Source organism: Schistocerca nitens, chromosome 1, assembly GCF_023898315.1.
Source record: "Schistocerca nitens isolate TAMUIC-IGC-003100 chromosome 1, iqSchNite1.1, whole genome shotgun sequence".
In the NCBI taxonomy this organism is placed as follows: Eukaryota; Metazoa; Arthropoda; class Insecta; order Orthoptera; family Acrididae; genus Schistocerca; species Schistocerca nitens.
In genome coordinates, this window is record NC_064614.1 from 618,169,504 (window position 1) to 618,193,304 (window position 23,801).

The 23,801-nt window shown below is 42.3% G+C and overlaps 1 protein-coding gene across 1 annotated transcript in view; it reads left to right on the plus strand.

The window, feature by feature from the left end:
- The window catches only part of LOC126257269 (uncharacterized), a 111,257-nt gene extending 105,509 nt beyond the window's left edge, over positions 1-5,748 (plus strand). The window contains exon 5 of the mRNA XM_049955550.1: positions 5,365-5,748. Coding sequence (XP_049811507.1) covers positions 5,365-5,407 — 43 coding nt within the window. The 3' untranslated portion in view covers positions 5,408-5,748. The remainder of the gene's footprint in view (positions 1-5,364) is intronic.
- The last annotated feature ends 18,053 nt before the right edge of the window (positions 5,749-23,801 follow it).

Below are 23,801 nucleotides of genomic sequence, written 5' to 3' on the forward strand. Positions count from 1 at the left end.
TTCTCTAATAACTAAAGCACTCCAAAAGTCTCTGCCAAGATTTTTCAACGAGCGCTATTTAAGAACCAAACAATACTAGGCTTACGGAAACAAAACATCAATTAATCTTATTTGGAGGCTCCAAGGTGTTCTCTTGGCCTGGTAATGGCCACAAATTGTACACTGCGTTCTAAATGGCGAAAATTATCCGTAATTGTGGAGATTTCTCCCCAATTAAAAACACGGATAATCTACTACTATGAAAGCTGGACTTAGAAATGACATATTATAAAAAATGGTTCAAATGGCTCTGAGCACTATGGGACTCAACTGCTGAGGTCATTAGTCCCCTAGAACTTAGAACTAGTTAAACCTAACTAACCTAAGGACATCACAAACATCCATGCCCGAGGCAGGATTCGAACCTGCGACCGTAGCGGTCTTGCGGTTCCAGACATATTATACACTGTTCTCTGGTGGTTCGGGACTAGTTTCATTACACCATCATCATCACCATTTATCGATATCACTCGTGATGGAAAACAAAACTTCTACAAAATATATTCGTTTAGTCACTTTTTGTTCACAAAGTAGCCTATCTCCATCCGTTTCTTCTACTCTCTCGTAATTTAACTTCAATGATGAATTCCCAATTGTTCTTAGTCTTTCACGGTTTCTGCTGTTTGTAGCACTCTTGTACATCTCCTGTTTCTCAATAGTATCTGGTCATCGCCTATATTTCTTTATTGCTAGACATTCACTTTAATAATTCTCCAATAAGTCCTCGTTAGATATTACATTACTGTTTCTTCTTGTAAATTTTTGCGACATCATTCTGAAATTTTCTCACGTCGTCCTATAAAATATAGCAAAGCTATTATCTGTCCTACAAAATGAAGAAGCGTCTGGACAAATTGTATTTCATGAAATTAAGAAACAAGCAGTGAATGACTCACTATGCCCCGTAAACTTTAAATGCTGGTTTCTGCTAGACTGACAGCTCTCTTAAGGTGGCTATGACCAGAGAAGTTACGTGGCCAAAGCACGTTGTATCTTTTTCGTTTCTTATTGTGCACGTCCGCCCAACGAATGTCTCTCATCTCGTCGTAATAGTAACACAAGATTCTTATCATGTTTCTGCCCACCCATAAAATTAAAACGTCCTCAGAAGTTTTCTCCACTGATGCTTTCGAACTCTGGAACTCCGGCACAATTTTTCACTTGTCACCGTTGAATTTATTTCAGTGTCTAATTTCGACCAATGTCTTTGTTTCTCTTAAAAACCTTGTACATATTAAACGATGAAACTTTCATTCCTTTCGGAACTGATGTTCATTGTGTACATCAGAGTGGGGTAAAATCAAGCGGTCACGAATACCATACACTGTTACTTTCGTTGGTCGGCCGTTGTGGCCGAGCAGTTCTAGGCGCTTCAGTCCAGAACCGCGCTGGTGCTATGGTCGCAGTTTCGAATCCTGCATCGCGCATGCATGTGTGTGATGTCTTTACGTTAGTTGAAACCTCCCCTTAGAAAAATTAATGAATTACTGTGCTGATAAACCTCGTACGTTATTTGATTTTCAAACAGCTAAGCAAAACTTAACGTACTCAGACATTTCTCTCTTTACTTATTCTGATTAACACTAAACTGACACTCAATATTTTTAGCGCAAAGCAGTCTGACTTTCAATAATCCCTACAAAAGAATGGCCCTGACTAACAATAACCTATACCTTTCATGAATCACTTACCTCACAAAAATCTTTCTTATTCGAACTACTGCAATACAGCGAGCGCCAATACTGCCAGTTAAATAAAAGATTCTAACTACTCAAGGCACTAACTACTGACAGGCATAGTTAGCAAATGAAAGATTTTAGCAGAGAACAAAACAATGTATTTACCTTAATAATGTTCCAAAGTCATCATACATAGCAGTTCATGATATCCAGTATTACAAATTTACTCTTCTGATGGACACACGTCCAGATCGTCCGCTCTCAAAATTCTGCGATCTCTCTCCCCACATCCACCACTGCTGGCGGCTCACCTCCAACTGCACAACGCTACGCGCTGTTCGCATCCAACTGCCCAACACGACAATAGCGAATATTCCAACAATGCCAGCCAGCCACAGACTGCACACAGCACAGTCAGTGATTTTCATACAGAGCGTTACATGGCGTTACCAACATAAAAAGCTAAACAGGCTACTTACATAGTTAGGTTTAAGTAGTTCTAAGTCTAGGGGACTGATGACCTTAGATGTTAAGTCCCATAGTGCTTAGAGTCATTTGACGCATTTGTTACTTTTGTTGTGGCATGCAAGTAAACAGCCTACGAATGTCATCTTGAGGAATCTCTTGCCATAACTGATATACGTCCTGTCTCATTTCATGAACACTACTGGCTAGAGGCTGACAGGAAACTATAGTCTTCCCATCGCATCCTATACATGCCCGGGCGAACTTGCAGGACGGTTAAGAGCCCTTACATTCTTCGAGACGTTTACGGCGTGAACTACAGCGTGCAGTCTTGCGTTGTCCTGCTGGAATATGCAACTTCTTACCCTGGTCGTGAACGGTATGATAACAGAGCTTATCATTCTTGCCGCATGCCGGCGAGTATTCAGTTCCCATTCACAACTACCTCTTGCCGTATCCAGTTGCTCCCTGCACCATGCTTTGAGTAGTTGGACAGGTACGACTCTCGAGAATCGCTGCATTGTACGGACGATCACCGGGTCGTCCACGGACACGTTGGTGCTGATCTGATCGCCACAAACAGAAGCGATACTCGGCGATTAACATCACAGAAAACAACCCAATGCTCCTATTGACTCGGCTGTACACCACGCAACTCTGTTGTGTCAGCAGCAACAACGCATGACATATCGAAATCTCAACTGAGCTCCCAGTAATATGTTCCCTACGGTTCATGGTGACACTCTTCTACATCTACATCCATACTCCGCAAGCCACCTGACGCTGTGTGGCGGAAAGTACTTTGAGTGCCTCTATCGGTTCTCCCTTCTACTCCAGTCTCGTATTGTTCGTGGAAAGAAAGATTGTCGGTGCGCTCTAATCTCTCTGATTTTATCCTCATAGTCTCTTCGCGAGATATACATAGGAGGGAGCAATATATTGCTTGACTCCTCGGTGAAGGTATGTTCTCGAAACTTTAACAAAAGCCCGTACCGAGCTACTGAGCGTCTCTCCTGCAGAGTCTTCCACTGGAGTTTATCTATCATCTCCGTAACGCTTTCGCGATTACTAAATGATCCTGTAACGAAGCGCGCTGCTCTCCGTTGGATCTTCTCTATCTCTTCTATCAACCCTATCTGGTACGGATCCCACACCAGTGTGCAGTATTCAAGCAGTGGGCGAACAAGTGTACTGTAACCTACTTCCTTTGTTTTCGGATTGCATTTCGTTAGGGTTCTTCCAATGAATCTCAGTCTGGCATATGCTTTACCGATGATTAATTTTATATGGTCATTCCATTTTAAATCACTCCTAACGCCTACTCCCAGATAATTTATGGAATTAACTGCTTCCAGTTGCTGACCTGCTATTTTGTAGCTAAATGATACAGGATCTTTCTTTCTGTGTAATCGCAGCACATTACTCTTGTCTACATTGAGATTCAATTGCCATTCCCTGCACCATGCGTCAATCCGTTGCAGATCCTCCTGTATTTCAGTACAATTTTCAATTGTTACAACCTCCCGATATACTATAGCATAATCCGCAAAAAGCCTCAGTGAACTTCCGATGTCATCCACAAGGTCATTTATGTATATTATGAATAGCAACGGTCCTACGACACTCCCCTGCGGCACACCTGAAATCACTCTTACTTCGTAAGACTTCTCTCCATTGAGAATGACATGCTGCGTTCTGTTATCTAGGAACTCCTCAATCCAATTACACAATTGGTCTGATAGTCCATATGCTCTTACTTTGTTCATTAAACGACTGTGGGGAACTGTATCAAACGCCTTGCGAAAGTCAAGAAAAACGGCATCTACCTGGGAACCCATGTCTATGGCCCTCTGAGTCTCGTGGACGAATAGCTGGGCTTTACACGATCGTCTTTTTCGAAACCGATGTTGATTCCTATAGAGTAGATTTCTAGTCTCCAGAAAAGTCATTATACTCGAACATAATACGTGTTCCAAAATTCTACAACTGTTCGACGTTAGAGATATAGGTCTATAGTTCTGCACATCTGTTCGACGTCCCTTCTTGAAAACGAGAATGACCTGTGCCCTTTTCCAATCCTTTGGAACGCTACGATCTTCTAGAGACCTACGGTACACCGCTGCAAGAAGGGGGGCAAGTAAATTCGAACTGGTATCCCATCAGGTCCAGCGGCCTTTCCTCTTTTGAGCGATTTTAATTGTTTCTCTATCCCTCTGTCGTCTGTTTCGATATCTACCATTTTGTCATCTGTGCGACAATCTAGAGAAGGAATTACGGTGCAGTCTTCCTCTGTGAAACAGCTTTGGAAAAAGACATTAGTATTTCGGCCTTTAGTCTGTCATGCTCTGTTTCAGTACCATTTTGGTCACAGAGTGTCTGGACATTTTGTTTTGATCCACCTACCGCTTTGACATGAGACCAAAATTTCTTATGATTTTCTGCCAAGTCAGTACATAGAACTTTACTTTCGAATTCGTTGAACGCCTCTCGCAAAGCCCTCCTCACACTACATTTCGCTTCGTGTAATTTTTGTTTGTCTGCAAAGGCTTTAGGTATGTTTATGTTTGCTGTGAAGTTCCCTTTGCTTCCGTAGCAGTTTTCTAACTCGGTTGTTGTACCACGGTGGCTCTTTTCCATCTCTTACGATCTTGCTTGGCACATACTCATATAATGCATATTTCTGTAACCTCTAGCCGAATTTCAGTTGTTGTCACCCGTCTGTTCGTCATGTCTGTCGTACTATGCTACCATTTCTCGAGGGGTGAATCTTCTTTGCCTCACTGCTGACCTGAGACCAGCTGATTACCACTCTTTCTGCAGTAATTCCACTGACTGATCGATTTGTCGGTATGGTGCTCCAATGCTACGACCTTAAAATTCGAAACACGCCAATAAACTTCAGGCGCGCTTCCTGTGGGCCTGCTCATTTGCAACATCCTCCTGAAAAGTTCCAATAATGTTAGGAACACCCAATAGCCAGTATGTACTCACACCATTCAGCACTTGTACCAGTGGCTCTGTTCTGTACTGAAAATAATGAAAATGAGCTCTCATAGGAACTAAATTTTAATTAATATCCCACATCCATACAAATACTAGCGAAATGAGGAAATTTTAAGAATGGTTAGGTGCAAGGATGTGTCGCAAGCGGAATAAAGAAATACAGACAAAACTGTTGCAGTGGAAACGCGGCAGACGACTCGTACGCGAACTACTCTGAGTGAGAATCCTGCGGCAGAGCGGCGGCCCTCGCCCGGCGCCCCGCCCACGCGCCCAGCGGCGGCGCCCCCTGCAGTGCGGCGCCACGGCCGCCCCCACGGAGCGGCCCAGCTCGGCGCCAGTTCTCCGGCAGCCTACGTACCGGCTGTGCTGCGAGACCTCGGTGCCTCGCTCTTCAGGCACAACGGAGAGACATTTGAGGCGTTCGTGAGCTTTCCATACGTCTTGTAAACGACAGCGCGGGGAAAAACTGTTGTCTTATTGAATATTTATCACTAGTGTACGCTTACTCTTCCTAGTTGATGTGTTTGTATATAATAAACATTTCCTAGAAAAACCTACGAAATTTGTTCAGTTTTGTACTTTACTACAACCTAATGAACGAAATACGTGCTTATAGAATAATAAAACACGCATGGTACCTCATAGGAACTTAAGGTAGACAGAACTCGGTAAGAAACCTCCAGTGTCGAAATGAAAGTTACGATAGCTGTACGATAAGAGTGTTGTGTATGAGGCGGAACTATGGGCCTCATGGAAAAAGGGTGACCCGGCTGAGTCACGCAACTTGACTCTTACAAGGAGACGGCACGACCGTGGCGTCGGGGATTTGTCCGCAATTTTGTGTGGTGAAAGAGAACCCCTAACACCTCACGTGGTTAAAATACTAGGACGCACTACTCGGAAAATCCCGAGAAAAATCGATCCAAAGTTTCTTAGGTGCCGTATAAGTATAAAATGTTAGTTTATTGCCGAGCCGTCGTTTAGCCTACGTGGTTAGTGTTCGGACCTTTATGCCAGAGGTCTCGGGTTCGATTCCTCCTCCTGAACATATTTTTTTTCCTTGTGTTACTTGCAAAATTGCACCGCATTGTTACAGGAGAATCGTGAAATTAACTCCCGGGAAGATTGTATAAAAATTCGTTCTATAATTCACCATCAATTATCGTCACCAATATTCCGAGACATGATTCAATATTCCTGGTTTGCCTCAAAATTATCAGAAACTCAAAAAATTTTCGTAAATGTTAATGGGGCATGTTTTTGTACAGATTTATTGCAAACGCCCTGTGATTGTAAAAACTTCGCTTTCATATGTTGCGCAAGATGTCGCAAAAACTATTGCTTTGTTTTTACGATAAATACCACTGCGGTTCTTGTTTATAATTATTATATGTATAAAAATTTAATGTTTCCCAATCGACTTTGCTATTCTGATTAAAAACGCAATGTTTCTCCTCATATACTTTACAGTGAAAAATGGGAAACCCACCGCCATGAATTGTGTTGTTGGACAAAATTCAATAATGTAACTAATTTGTTAAAGATAATGTAGGTTTGGGAAACTTTCTGAATAATTGGTGGAATAACAAAAGAAAATGAAACAGAAGGAAAAAAAGTGCCGGAGAAGGAATCGAACCCGAGACCTCTGGTTTATTCTCATACGGCACCTAAGAAATTTTGGATCGATTTTTCCCGGGATTTTCCGACTAGTGCGTCCTAATATTTTAACCACGTGAGGTGTTAGAGGTCCTCCTTCACCACACAAAATTTCGGACAAATCCCCGATCCCACCGTCTCCTTGTTAGTCTATCACGAGGTGTGGCCATTGCACGCGTTGATCACGTAGGCTGACGTGAGGATCAATGAACTATACTTGACGGGATGTATCTGGAACATCTTAGGTGATTACAAAGTTAGTAGACAGGGATACAAGTAAATACTTAGCTTTAATTCAGCATCAGCGGTAAACGTCGATCTTGACTTTGTACAATAATACTGACAAGTGCAATTTTAGACTCAACTGCAAATACTTCTTTACAATTCTCATTGCTTCACACATATAGATCAATCGTCAATGCATAAACTGTATGTGGCGCCTGGCTAGGTCGTAGTTGCTGACTTAGCTGAAGGCTATGCTAACTAGCGTCCCTGCAAATGAGATCTCTGAAGCTATAACAAGTGAACCATTCCTATTCAAGTCGGCTGTAGATCTGGTCAGTGCGCTAGGTTGTCTCGTAAGACCAGCCGAGTGGCGGCGCTCGGTCTGCTAGCGTCGACAGTGGCGACTCGCGGGTCCGATGTGTACTGACGGACCGCGGCCGATTTGAAGCCCACAACCTAGCCATTGTGGTGCCTTGCGGTGACACCACAAAGATTACTGAGCTACTTTAAAATGAGTGACCAAAGGTTACGGGAAGGTATAATATGTAATGTTGAGAGAGATTACATGATTCGTTCGGGTTACCTGACTACATGCAACAATGAGGCATGTTAATTTCTTTCTAAGCCATAAATGAATTAAATCTTTGAAAAGAAACCATGACGATGAAGTTTCGAAATACGCCAAAATCAAATCAGCGACTAACGCCTCAGGTACTTGCAGTGCCAGGTAGACACACAGATATATTATACATTGTAATAATTCTGCTGATTCTCTTTTTCCATGACAAATAGAAATATTTTTCTGGTTATCTCAGATTTTTTTTCTAAACAAGAACGCGGTATTTAAGTCATAATTAGCTCACTATTTATAGTTCATTTAACATAATTAGCATACAAATACCTTTAAAAATGTTAAGTCTTACAAACATGTCAGAAATTAGCAGAATAGGGAGTGCAAAATGGCCATGTTAAAACACATTATTTTTCATAATGCAGCGAGCGAAAGAAGGAGGGCGACAAAGATTCAAAGTATGCACGCACAGCTCCTCTGCTTCACTACGTTACTGACAGCAGATCGCGAAATTCGACTAAAGAGATATTACGTTGCCTAACTGGGACAGCTATTAATCATAATCATATATAACTGAAGTGTGGACACTTTTGGTAATATGTTATGATTAGCACATTTCAGTTCTAACGCAGCACAGCTGGATTTGAATGGACAGAACGAGGTTAAATTGCTTTTTCATGCCATTTAGTGAAAAATATAACATCACATATACAATCAAATAACATCTGCGTCAAATTATATAAATTTTTATGGTAGAAATACAATACAGTGCAATCGCTGACAGCCGAAATTACTGTAGGGTTTGATACTGATTGTCACTGACATTCGTCTCCAGTCCCACTCAATTATGATCACTTTCATTAGGCATTATCACATGGTTCTTTATAGGCATATTGAACTGTCTGCACTCACCACCAACATATCGAATAACTTCATTAACGGTATCGTAGTGGGCATGACGAAACACGATAACTCTTTCTCCCTTACTGTAATGTTATGGTATGCCTTGCTTTCCCCATCATATCTGGTGCTAAAAATGCTTTCAAAACGTTAAGTCTTGTAATAATGTTAAGAAATTAGGCTATCAGACTTCATATAATTAAATGCAGTTTCGTACTCAGATCGTGAAAAGCACTTCGTCTTCAGGCCACAAGTGGCCCATCGGGACCATCCGACCGCCGTGGGGCGGTTAGGAGGGGCGTGTGGTCAGCACATCGCTCTCCCGGTCGTTATGATGGTTTTCTTTGACAAGAGCCGCTACTATTCGGTCGAGCAGCTCCTCAATTGGCATCACGAGGCTGAGTGCACCCCTAAAAATGGCAACAGCGCATGGCAGCTGGATGGTCACCCATTCAAGTGCCGGCAACGCCCGACAGCGCTTAACTTCGGTAATCTCACGGGAACCGGTGCATCCACTGCGCAAGGCGGTTGCCATATCGTGAAAACTATCATATAATTAGATTTCGTCATTTTTTCCGCATGCATACGCACCACAACACAAACTAAAGACGAAGGGTAAATACCTATTGACAGTCGTCAACCCTACACACTGTAAACAAGCATATTCAGTACACAATGAAAAGTGGAAAATAAGTGTTGAAATAAATGTGGTAGGAAAAAAAGGCGAAAATTGGCCATCTATAATATACAGACCGAGTACATACATCTCCTGGACGATATACATGGATTAACAACATCGGAAATTGTAAGTAATTCCAAACGATAATTCAACATCATGAAAATTGTGCTGGAAAAGTTGTTTCTAACTCGAAAAACAAGAGAGTAACAAGAGGAAACGTATTATAGTAATATACTTGTAACTACTATATAACGCCTTTATTGTATACAGTAAAAAACAGGTTTTACAGACCACTGCAGATGCTTCACAAATAAACTTAGCGAAATGTATATGGCAAAAACAAACTGCATCTCATTTAGTAGCAGAGACGGAATAGACATCTATGACCTACATCATTATTGAATGAGCACACCATATGAGTACAGTGCTGTACATACCATAAGTTTAATTGCAAACAGAGCTGAAGGCTCTTTAATTAACTTGGCAGTTGTAGAGCTTAGGGCGATTTCATTAATTTTTTAATGTCACATAATGTTATCTGAAGTTCGCCTTCTAATTATAGATCGAAGTTCAATTCTGTATGCTGAAAGAGAACAAGTATGCAGGATAACAGTTTTTTATTGTACCATAGAAACACAGTGAACCTGAACAAAACGAGCAAGACATAATCAGTGATGTGAGAGAGAGAACGAGAAAGAATGTGATCCTTAAGCCATTGTAATATGTTTCACGTTTCGTAATGAACCACCGAGTGGATACCAAATTTAGGACTGAATCCCTACATCGATAAATAATGTAGTTTCCTAGATGACAGCTGCTCAAAGAAGAGATATCACTGCCACACCAAGGACGCATTGTTACATGTTTCAAATTACTTTTAAATCGTACTACTACATGATGTACTACAATAACTCCACATCGACGAATCTTATGGTACTGATTCCACACCAGCGACTTACACATATACACCACTTCACCGCTAAGACTTACTTCAGTTGTGGAGGCTCATATGACTGCCTGGAACCAGTTCTACACCATATACAGCTTTCCAGAGGGACCAGGGTGCTTTTTTTAAGAGGGGGGGGGGGAGGGGGGTAGTATTTAGCCCAGTGAAATTAACAAAGATTTGAAGAATCTTTCTATACCCCACATAAAGTTCAAATATTGGCACGGAGCTGGAATCAAATCTGCACCTATGACTTGTGACCAGCTAGCATTATCACTGCACGCTGGACGACAATCACACTGTAGTAAATTAAACTTACTATTCATTGATTTGGAGATGGCTGCTACGTTGCATGGTAGAATGCTCCTGTCAGCGTGGAAAAATGAGTGATTCATTGTATCAGACAGCTTAGGTGTCGTCATGCCTTATACTGGCATGAGAGATGGGAGCAGGCTGAAAACAAGTGCGATGTCGGTGCATCTGACTGTGTATACATTCCTGTTGCCCAGTGAACGGATGCTCCTTCTCCAAAGCTCCAAAGTCGCGCAACTATAGCACCTTCATCTTGTTGGGGGGGGGGGGGGGGGAGGAGCATTGGTTCCTCCATTCAATGTGGCTACCACCATCAGATTCACCTGCCACAGGGGGTAACATGTTGATGACAGTGGCCTAAAGTGGACTGTAACACTGGGTAGATGGGACATAGTGTGGTATGCACACACCAGTTCAGTGATGAAGGGCAGCCGGTGGGAGGCCATGCTGGTCAAAGCTGTCTTCTCTCTGTAAAGTCCAGGGACCACAACCTCATACTTTCTTCTACGCTCACTGCGTGTCACAGGACACATGAACCGGGCTATGCACAGGACACTATTAATGGAGACAGGTCACCTGGACTGGTGAGTTCCATTCCTGCTGTTACACATCAGTGAAAGGGAGGAGAACATTGAAAACCACATTAGGTAATGCAACGTGGTTATAAATATGGCACCGTTCAGACAGGTGTGGAGGTTGAACTGCAGTTCCTCATATACCTATATTTATATTTCATCAGTTAACGAGACAGGGAAACCATTGTCTGATCATGTCCATACTTTGGTTCAATCACACTACTCTGCATGCATTCTATTAATGCACCAACCTATCGCTTTTGGATTGTATGAAATTTGTGTGAGGAATCCTCCACAGATAATCAGTTGATATGGACTACAAGATGTGCATGCTTAGAACTCAGCTCTGATCAATCTCTGTGAGCTGTGAGCATTTGTCAAGTAGTCACTGATGAGTATAGCATCCCAACAAGAGAAATACTAGTGTGTTTTAAACAGGCCTCATTGCTACAGAGATAGGTAACTACTTTCTGTGAGAAATACCATCATATTCAAGCAATTATTAAGCTACCAATAGAAGGTAAACAGAAAGTATTTAATATACATAACGGAGGAACCAGAAAGTCAATAAAAACAGCTGTGTTCCTACTAATTTTCATTTAGGTATAGTAAGCACAAGAAAATGACAAAAATATTCAAATAATTATCAAGTTACTAACAGGAGGAAAACAGAAAGCATTTACTACACGTAACTGAGGAAGCAACAGTTCCATTAAAAACAGCTACTTTCCACCTAACTTACGTGTAGCTGGAGGAAGCAGAAGTAACTATTAAACTACCAATAGAAAGTAAACATCGAATAATTTATATAAATACCTGAGGAAGCAGCAACTCCATTAAAAACAGTCGCGTTCATAATAATTTACCTTTAGCTGGAGTAGGCACACATGTTATTAATAGCACGTCTACAGCCGTTCCAGCACACAGTTCAAGCAGCCGCCACTAGTCGGTTCTGCAGTCACCGAAAAATCCAGGAAATTTAAAAATCCAAGATGGCAATGGTGGGAAATTTAAAAAATGCAAGACGGCAGTGGCAGAAAATTTAAAACATGCGAAGTCTCACTGACAGGAGATTAAAAAAAAAAACTGTCGCATCAATTTAAAATGAAAAAGAGAATTAGAGTACAGTATTTTTGCTGAAGAGACCATTAACACAATAGCCAATGTGTATGCACCCACAATATTTAAAAATATTCGATTATTTATGAGAGATATTCACAATAATATAGCTCTTAAAAATTATGAAAGCTTCACCTGAATAACTTTAATTGGTATCATCCTTATCAAAATTACCTAATCTGACACACACACACACTTTGTATTATATTAAAGAAGGGGAATGGAAAAAGTAAAATACAAGCACTGTATATATAAATTTTATTATAAAAAAGTTTATACACTCCTGGAAATTGAAATAAGAACACCGTGAATTCATTGCCCCAGGAAGGGGAAACTTTATTGACACATTCCTGGGGTCAGATACATCACATGATCACACTGACAAAACCACAGGCACATAGACACAGGCAACAGAGCATGCACAATGTCGGCACTAGTACAGTGTATATCCACCTTTCGCAGCAATGCAGGCTGCTATTCTCCCATGGAGACGATCGTAGAGATGCTGGATGTAGTCCTGTGGAACGGCTTGCCATGCCATTTCCACCTGGCGCCTCAGTTGGACCAGCGTTCGTGCTGGACGTGCAGACCGCGTGAGACGACGCTTCATCCAGTCCCAAACATGCTCAATGGGGGACAGATCCGGAGATCTTGCTGGCCAGGGTAGTTGACTTACACCTTCTAGAGCACGTTGGGTGGCACGGGATACATGCGGACGTGCATTGTCCTGTTGGAACAGCAAGTTCCCTTGCCGGTCTAGGAATGGTAGAACGATAGGTTCGATGACGGTTTGGATGTACCGTGCACTATTCAGTGTCCCCTCGACGATCACCAGTGGTGTACGGCCAGTGTAGGAGATCGCTCCCCACACCATGATGCCGGGTGTTGGCCCTGTGTGCCTCGGTCGTATGCAGTCCTGATTGTGGCGCTCACCTGCACGGCGCCAAACACGCATACGACCATCATTGGCACCAAGGCAGAAGCGACTCTCATCGCTGAAGACGACACGTCTCCATTCGTCCCTCCATTCACGCCTGTCGCGACACCACTGGAGGCGGGCTGCACGATGTTGGGGCGTGAGCGGAAGACGGCCTAACGGTATGCGGGACCGTAGCCCAGCTTCATGGAGACGGTTGCGAATGGTCCTCGCCGATACCCCAGGAGCAACAGTGTCCCTAATTTGCTGGGAAGTGGCGGTGCGGTCCCCTACGGCACTGCGTAGGATCCTACGGTCTTGGCGTGCATCCGTGCGTCGCTGCGGTCCGGTCCCAGGTCGACGGGCACGTGCACCTTCCGCCGACCACTGGCGACAACATCGATGTACTGTGGAGACCTCACGCCTCACGTGTTGAGCAATTCGGCGGTACGTCCACCCGGCCTCCCGCATGCCCACTATACGCCCTCGCTCAAAGTCCGTCAACTGCACATACGGTTCACGTCCACGCTGTCGCGGCATGCTACCAGTGTTAAAGACTGCGATGGAGCTCCGTATGCCACGGCAAACTGGCTGACACTGACGGCGGCGGTGCACAAATGCTGCGCAGCTAGCGCCATTCGACGGCCAACACCGCGGTTCCTGGCGTGTCCGCTGTGCCGTGCGTGTGATCATTGCTTGTACAGCCCTCTCGCAGTGTCCGGAGCAAGTATGGTGGGTCTGACACACCGGTGTCAATGTGTTCTTTTTTCCATTTCCAGGAGTGTATTCTAAAGAGAAGTTAGATGTGGGCCTGGTTAAGTGCACAGTTAAAGCCAGTCTCGATCTACTAAGATCTGTACAGCCTATTACAAACCGTGTAACTATGACGAACTAAATTCTGAGTTTAAATTGCACAATGTTTTTACGTTTTCACACATAAAGTAAAATCAGTTATTGATCACATACAGCTTTTATATTCTCGGATGTTAGTGACTCCATGATAATATATTTCTTTAATTGTATTAATATTTCACAGCTGTGAATGTAACTGTATTTCAGACACAGTTAGTATGAATAAAAAAGCCTTCAGTTACAATTTTTCCATGTTTCGTTAAATTACATGACGCATTTCAGACCCTGTAGGTCCACCATCAGGTACTAATCATCTTAATACATAATGTACTGTTGCTCCTCAGTGAGGTGAAATGTATGTTCCTGTTAGGAGAGGGTAAAATATTAAGTTTTGTATTTCGTGAATCAGTTGAGAAAAATATAATGAGAAGCAGTGGAAAATAAAGGAAAAATTCTTTAACCTTTTAATGTGAGCAGATGTTGTTTCATCCTTTCTCTTATCACACATCACGCCACTCAAAGCACACATACATTTACAAGTTTCAAAATCACTTCACAGATGTAGTTTAGCATGATGAGGATGAAATTTCTCACATAGTGTCAGAGATCTGAATATCAACTAAACTGACATATACAAGGAATAAATTTGAAATAAGTCTTTAAAATTACTAAAATTACTTTGCCTAGAGAAATGTGCCTGTTGATTCGACATAGAGTCACAAGCTTTTTGATTTTATGGGGATATATTTCCACCTGTTCTACTGAACAAATTCTCTTAGCAAACAACATTACTAACATCATTTAGAATGATAAAGAAATACCTGAAGCTGCTTATGAAGAGAGAATGTAAACATCATAAACAAGAAACTTAATATTAATGACGCCATGACTGTAAAGGATTACAAAAGTAGTCCTGTAATAGTTATGAACAAAAATGAGTATACCCATAAAAACTGACTTTCTTTCCTGAAAACAACATAACTGAGCTTAAACAAGATCCAACAGTAAAATTCCAGAGCAAAATCAGAAAAATGATAAACAAATGCAATTTCCTATTCACAGAACAACAAGCAAGAACATGTTTTGTAATGGACCCATTACTCTGAGGCTGATAGCTCAACCTAAAACCATAACTCTTATGCCCCAGTGAGGCCCATTGTTGATTCTAAAAATACACCTTCCTTTAACCTCTCAATTACTGAAGCAGTGCTATACTTTTGATAATTCATACTCAGTTAAGAGTACAAATGACTTAGCAACTAAAATCAAATATATACATAAATTCCTGCTGGTAATAGGTGTGTTGGTTTTGATGTGACTAACCTATTTACAAATGTACCAACTAACAAAAGAATAGGCTTAATCTCCTAAAACTTAGTAAAATATGAAAAGTAGCTATTTTCAGGTATATCAGAAGTCACTGACATGTTTCAACTAAAATTCTCACATAATTACTTTACCCATGATGGAAAAGAACATCAACAGAAAGAGGGTCTTACCATGGGCAGTAGCACTGTGTATCAAGTTTTCTGGCAGATATATTTCTCAATCATCTCAAAAATCTGTTGGAATAAAAACCGAAAACAGATACATGTAAGATCATTTATTTTGAACCATAACTTGTGAGTACTGACATGCTGTTGGTGGATCTCATATGGTGCAGTGACACTGTTCCTGAAGTTTGGTTCTGGATCGATTTTTGGGGATTTGATGGCACGCTTCCCTGTGTGGAGTTGCTAGTCTCCCATCGGTCACCTCCCCAGGTGGCAGATTGGGGAACGTTCACCAAATATGTTGGACATCGGGAAAATAAAATACCCGGGGCAGACCAAAACTAGCAAAACAACAACTCATGCCTTGCAGGTGGGAGTTGGGTCTCCTAAGGCTAAGGGAAGAAAACTCTGATTAAACATAACCTGTCCCCTGGTAAGGGTTAGATGCAGGGTTGACAGCCCGCTCTGTAAAAAAACAGTTGTTGCGAAAAGTAAAGCTGGAAGGATGAAGGAAGATGGACCTGGTGTGGAAAAGGACAATGAAGATGGAATACAAGTAAATGAAGGAGGGCAAATAAGGAAGAAGAGAAATATAAGGCGTAGATCAGATCTATATATTGGATCATGGAATGTGAGATCCCTATATCGCCCAGGAGCACTGAAAGTAATGCTAGATCAAATAATGAATCTGAAGCAAAGTATAATAGCACTACAAGAAATTAGATGGACGGGGAGTGGAGTTTTGGAAAAGAAAGAAGCGAATATATTATGTAGCTGCAGCGAAAGAAATCATGAGCTGGGGACAGAATTTGTTGTACACCATCAATTAAAGCATTTGGTTATAGGGTTTACACCAATTAGTCCAAGATTGTCAACACTCAGGATGAAGGGAAAATTCTTTAACTATTCCATAACTAATGCCCATGTACCAACAGAAGAATCCGAAGAAAAAGTATTCTATGAATCTTTGGAAATAGCATATGATGAGTGCCCAGGGCACGATATTAAAATAATAGCTGAAGACCTAAACGCTCAGGTGGGGAAAGAACAGATTTATAGACCGATAATTGCCCCCACAGCAAACATACAACAAGTAATGAGAATGGAACAAAGCTTATAATGTTCGCAACATCTAGAAATATGGTATCAACACTGTTCCCACAAAAAGAAATACATAAGGGAACATGGACCTCGCCGGATGAAAACACAGTAAACCAGATCGACCATGTGTTGACAGATGTGGGCACAAATCGAACCTATTGGACGTGAGGAGTCTCAGAGGCCCAAACACAGATACTGATCATTTTCTGTTAAGGGCACAGGCGAGGACGAGGATATCTAATGCAGCGAAAGGAGTCCGACCCAGGGCACAGAAATATAATATAAAAGCTTTAGAACCAGTGGAAGTTAGAGAACAGTATCAGGAGAAGATAACTCGGATTCTGGAAAATTTTGGAGAATATAACAATATCGAAGATCAGTGGGAAGCGATAAAAAAGACGGTGGAGACATCGGCAAGAGAGATACTAGGAATTGGGAAAAGACAAGTAAGACCATCATGGTTTGATACTGAATGCGAAATAGCAACTGAAGAAAAGAACGAAGCATATAGAAGGTCGTTGCGATCACACTGTACAAGGAGGATAGTAGAAGAATACAAAGAAAAACGGAGGATTGGAAAGAGGACTCACCAAAGAAAAAAGAGAGAATGGATGAAAGCAAGTGTCAAAGAAATGGAGCTCATGAGAAGCAAAAATGAAATAAGAAAATTCTGTAGAGAAGTGAATGCGGCATGGAAGCCTTTTGGTAGTAAAACAAGCTTAACAGAAGATGAGACAGGGAATATAATAAGTGAAGAGAAGAGAATATGCGAAAGATGGCGCAGGTATTTTGATAATCTCCTCAACCCTAGAATAACTATACCAGGTAATACAACTGAAACGAATGGGAAGAGAACCCAGACAACAACACTGACCCCCAAATATAGAACTGAAAACTGCCACGAAGAAGTTGAAAAACCGCAAGGCGGCAGGGACAGATGGTATTCCAGCTGGACTGTTTAAGCAAGGAGGCAAAGAGCTGGAGCGAAACCTTCTGAAAACGCTCACCAGAATATGGGAAGAGGAGAAAATGCCCCAGCAATGGAATGAGGGTATCATATGTCCTATATATAAGAAAGGAGATCAGATGGACTGTGGCAATTACAGAGGGTTCACACTACTTGATCTGGGATGTAAAATATTCTCTAATATACTATTCGACAGAATCCTCCCAATCGTACAGATGGAGACAGGGCCGTACCAACGCGAATTTCTCCCTGGAAAGTCAACTATAGATCAAATATTCACCTTAAGACAAATCCTGGAAAAAACAAACGAATATGGGGTTGGCACGCACCACCGCTTTATAGATTTCAAAGCAGCTTATGATAGCATAAATAGAAAGCAGTTATATCAAACTATAGATGAACTGGGGATTTCGAGAAAGTTGGTAAGGCTGGTGAGAATGACAATAAGCGAAACACAAGGTAGTATAATAAGAGGAGGAATGATGTCCAATACATTGAGTATTAAAAACAGAGTGTGACAAGAGGATGCATTGGCATGTCTTCTCTTTAATGCCGCCCTGGAGAGGGCGATGAGAAACGCAAACCTTCTGAATAGGGGAACGATCTTCTATAAATCAGCGCAGATACTGGCCTACATGGATGACATATAGTATCAAGAGCCCAAAAAGCAATGGAAGAGACATTTACGGCTCTCGAACAGGCTAGTAGGAACATGGGGTTAATTATTAATGAACAAAAAACAAAATATATGGCAGCTGGAAAAGCACATAGAGAAAATATGCGAAATGCAATAACAACGGGCAATTATACGTTTGAGAGAGTTTAACATTTCAAGTACCTGGGTTCCACAGTTACCCATCTAAATGATACCTCCTATACAATTAAGCACAGATTAATACTAGCCAATAGAGCCTATTTGGCCCTAACAAGACTTCTGTCCTCAAAGCTCCTGACTCGTACCACTAAATTAACTATCTGTAAATCACTTATACGACCAGTGCTTACATATGCCTCTGAAACCTGGACATTAACAACTAAAGATGCATTTGAAAGAAAGGTACTTAGACGAATTATCGGCCCTATCTGTGAAAGAGGAAGATGGAGGAGGAGATAAAACCATGAGTTGTATATCATATACAAAGATCAAGCCAGCAGAAAGATAGTGAAATCATCCAGACTGCGGTGGGCGGGACATGTGGCTCACATGAATGACACAGAAGTACCAAAAAGAATATTACAAGGAAAGCTAGGAGGGCAGAGAGGACGTGTCGACCAAGAGCCAGATGGGAAGATGGAGTAATCGAAGGTCTTAGGAAGATGGGCTATAGAAACTGAAGAGTATTGGCAAAGGACCGAGAGAAATGGAAGCAAATTGTAGAAGAGGCCAAGGCTCATCATGAGTTTTAGAGCCAAGAAAGAAGAAAAAGAAGATGGTACTTTTCAGCTTATTTACGATTTGTCAGTCTAGTCACTTGGCAAATTTATATTATCTGGGCAGTGAAGGTTGCGTCTTCTATCTACCCCCTCATTAGGATCTCATGTAGTATAATTTAGATACCCACCTTAAGACGTGGCTTTAAACTACGAAACTGATTGTGGTTCTGAATATAGAATATTACATACATACAGCTATTTGTGGTTTCCATTCCACAAGATGTACGTTCACAGCTCTGGCCTAACACAAAGTTACTTGCATCTCAAATATAATTTCTTTACGGAAAACGATAGGGTCAAAAGTAAAATAGTATATTACTGGAGGTACGCTGATGATATATTCCTAATACATGATAGAAGAAAAGAAGAAATTGAAGAACTACATGCAATAATCAATCCTTTCCACGAAAATATGAAATCACAGTAGAACATTAGCACGACAAAAGCATAAATTTCCTGACGCTTAGAATCAACAACCTCCAACAAAATCATCAGATCTCTGAAGATTTTAGGGAGCTACCGTTTCGGAATAGGTATATACGCATTAAGGAAAAGGCCAAGGTCTATTTAGCTTGTAGCATAGTTATCTATGTGAGCATTCGAGCTCCACTCCCTGATACTGGCATATGACTGACCTGGTCCAGTGCCAGTCCAGTAGGATGGGCGAGAGAGCTGCTGTTAATCGGCTGGTGGATGTTAGTAGATGGCGCTGCAGATCGGGAGCGACACCATGACGACCGCTTAGGCTGTGTCATAGATGGGAGCCGCAGTCTTAACGGTCCTGGGTGAGGTTGTGGTGCCATGAAGAGTGTTGCAGATGGGGAGTACATCCGTGAAGGCCCTGCACATGGGGAATGCGGCCATGATATACCCCTCACATTGGGGATTGCATCCTTGATAGGCTTCGAATTGGTGTCTCAGATGGCTTCACATGTAGGGAATACAACGATGAGGGGTCTGGACATGGTGGCGGCGCTGGACACGTCAAGAATTGCTTAGCCAATCATGTTGTTGCTGCCTCAACTCTGCCTCTAGCTGGTTCTCTCGAATATTCCGCAAAAAAATAAAAACGACATGACAGGCATGATGTACGTATAACTATTTTTAAAACAAAATAAATCATACATCAATAATAACGATTTCTGGCACTTACTCATACATTCATCTACGTCGAATGCAGCCCTTATATCTTCATCGTCTATTTGTGGGCCACTTCACAGCAGCATCTCCAGATCATTATCATCCCACTGTGTTATCGTTATCGAATACAGCTATAAACAAAGAAACATGTCAAAAGCATTACATGTAAGTATGGAAAGTTGCTGCAGAAGCAGAAAAAACATCACACACATATCTTCTCATCTATATGGGGCAGACCCATCCCTGTGAGCTCATGGTGGAATACTGAGTCATGGGCTCAGACAGCTCATTCTGCTCGATCACCGCTGCTGCATCATCGACCCATCCCCCCTGGCCTCATTGACAGCACCTAGAAATAAGAAAATCCTATAAGCAATACATGTAAATCAAAAAATCGTGAATGATTATTATCATAGAATAAGAATGAATTTTAAAACATTGTTCAAATGGCTCTGAGCACTATGGAACTTACGTCTGAGGACATCAGTACCCTAGAAGTTAGAACTACTTAAACCTAACTAACCTAAGGACATCACACACATCCATACCCGAGGCAGGATTCGAACCTGCGACCGTAGCGGTCGCGCGGTTCTAGACTGAAGCGCCTAGAACCGCTCGGCCACACTGGCCGGCTAAGAATGAATTATTACCACATACAAATTTGTTCATCTATTATGGGTATCCATTCCTCTGGGGCAATGGATGAAAATAGTGTCATAACCCGAGACAGATCATTTTGTGTATCAATACAATCAAGAAAAATGAAGAACTCATAGGCAATGCATGCAGACGTAGTAATAATAATAATAATTATTGTAGAAAAAGTGTGTATCACAACATACATATGTATGTGCTCACTGACAAGCTGAGTTGAGCCCTGGGAACTCAGAGCCAAAAATGGCGTCATGGGCTCCACAACATAATCTACACGAGGTACTTCCATGAGGGAGAAAACAGACGGTAATGTATAAGTATCACATGTAAGAAAAACACAAAACAAGTGGAAAGATCGCTTTATCAGTCACCATTTTGTGGAGACGGCGGGCTGCTTACACCCCAGTTGTCAGCTTGTGGAGCGACCATGCCCTGTCGAGGCGCAGTCATAGGAGGGATGGGCTCAACCTGGGCCATATTCGCCCCCACAACATCACTGAAAAAAAATCTACAAAGACAAAAAAGAAATACGTTGGATACTCGTAGTAGTATTGACACACGTAAAGATATATACAAGGTGTTCGGTATTTCCCGTTATGAACTTCTAGGACTTGTAGACGAGTATGAGTACATAATATTTTCAATAGGAACCCTTTTTTGGAAGTGTATCGTTTCCCTCCTACAGAGTTTGATAGGTAGGTATGCAAGAGGGTAGTTATGGTTGGGGGGAGGGGGGGGGTGCTCACGTCGTATCAGCTCATGTCATTTGATGTCTGACCTATCTCTCTGACTGTTTCAAGCTTCATTCACGATTCAGTGAGTGTTAAAGCAACTAGACTGAGTATATGTTTGCAGAATACACTGACGTGATCCTTCTGTTTGGTGAAGTTCACGGTAGTGGAAGAACTGCTCCGTCGCCTTTATAAAGACACACTACTGGCCATTAAAACTGCTACACCACGAAGATGACGTTCTACAGACGCGAAATTTAACCGACAGGAAGAAGATGCTGTGATATGCAAATGATTAGCTTTTCAGAACATTCACACAAGGTTGGCTACACCTACAAGGTGCTGACATGAGGAAAGTTTCCAACCGATTTCTCATACACAAACAGCAGTTGACCGGCGTTGCCTGGTGAAACGTTGTTGTCATGCCTCGTGTGAGGAGAAGAAATGTGTACCATCACGTTTCCGACTTTGATAAAGGTCGGATTGTAGCCTATCGCGATTGCGGTTTATCGTATCGCGACATTGCTGCTCGCGTTGGTCAAGATCTAATGACTGTTAGCAGAATATGCCATCGGTGAGTTCAGGAGCGTAATACGGAACGCCGTGCTGGATCCCAACGGCCTCGTATCACTAGCAGTCGAGATGACAGGCATCTTATCCGCATGACTGTAACGGATCGTGCAGCCAACTCTCGATCCCTGAGTCAACAGATGGCGACGTTTGCAAGACAACAACCATCTGCACCAACAGTTGGACGACGTTTGCAGCAGCATGGACTATCAGCTCGGAGACCATGGCTGCGGTTAATCTCGACGCTGCATCAAAGACAGGAGCGCCTGCGACGGTGTACTCAACGACGAACCTGGGTACACGAATGGCAAAACGTCATTTTTTCGGATGAATCAAGGTTCTGTTTACAGCATCATGATGGTCGCATCCGTGTTTGGCGACATCGCGGTGAACGCACATTTGAAGCGTGTATTCGTCATCGCCATACTAGCGTATCACTCGGCGTGATGGTATGGGGTGCCATTAGTTACACGTCTCGGTCACCTCTTGTTCGCATTGACGGCACTTTGAACAGTGGGCGTTACATTTCAGATGTGTTACGACCCGTGGCTCTACACTTCATTCGACCCCTGCGAAAGCCTAAATTTGAGCAGGATAATGCACGACCGCATGTTGCAGGTCCTGTACGGCCCTTTCTGGATACAGAAAATGTTCGACTGCTGCCCTGGCCAGCACATTCTCCAGATCTCTCACCAAATGAAAACGTCTGGTCAATGGTGGCCGAGCAACTGGCTCTTTACAATACGCCAGTCACTACTCTTGATGAACTGTGGTATCGTGTTGAAGCTGCATGGGCAGCTGTACGTGTACACGCCATCCAAGCTCTGACTGACTCAATGCCCAGGCGTATCAAGGCCGTTATTACGGCCAGAGGTGGTTGTTCTGGGTATTGATTTCTCAGGATCTGTGCATCCAAATGTAATCACACGTCAGTTCTAGTTTAATATATTTGTCCAATGAATACCCGTTTATCTGCATTTCTTCTTAGTGTAGCAATTTTAATGGCCAGTAGTGTAGTTATCCACAACATCCAACTCCATTGAATAACCTTTTCGCCACAGTTACGCAACAGCTTCAAGAATGGGGTACCTTTCCCATCAGCACGCATGACTGTGGTGCTCCAAGGAGATGCAGCACACCCATATTGGAAGAGGTCGTACTGCATCACGTTCCCTTTTTGTTTCTTTGGTTATTAATTAGTAGAATCGTAAAACAAGTAATGCACTAGATTACGCCTACTAACTTACTTGTAAAAGTGGTCGTGGTACGAATATGATTTCAAAGGGTAGCATGGAAACGGTACGTAATTCAAAATGTTATCTACTCAGTCCCTACTGGAAGTCCTAGAAGTTTCTAACAGGAATTTCCGAATACCCTGTATAAGGATGTGCACTCACCTTCACAAAAATCTCCCGTTAGCGGTTCTGGAGCTACAGGACCAAATCAACTCGCTCACCTGTCATGACTGTCAGAGGAAGGGAAATTGAGCACGTCGCTTCTCATTAATGGCGACAGCATACTATTACCATGTACAGCAACAGAAAAAAATCATCACAATTAGATTTCAGCTTTACGACAACGAACGAGTACATAGATATACACAAATTTCACAATACATACCGTCATCAATGTGAGTTCATTTGCCTGTCTCACGATCTGAGGAAGAAGAAGTAGATTGCTGACGCATCTTAACTGCAAGTGGTTCTGGCGGCTGTCTAATCAGGACTGAGGTGCGCTGCCATCGCGTGATCTATTAATAGTCCACTGGTGGGGG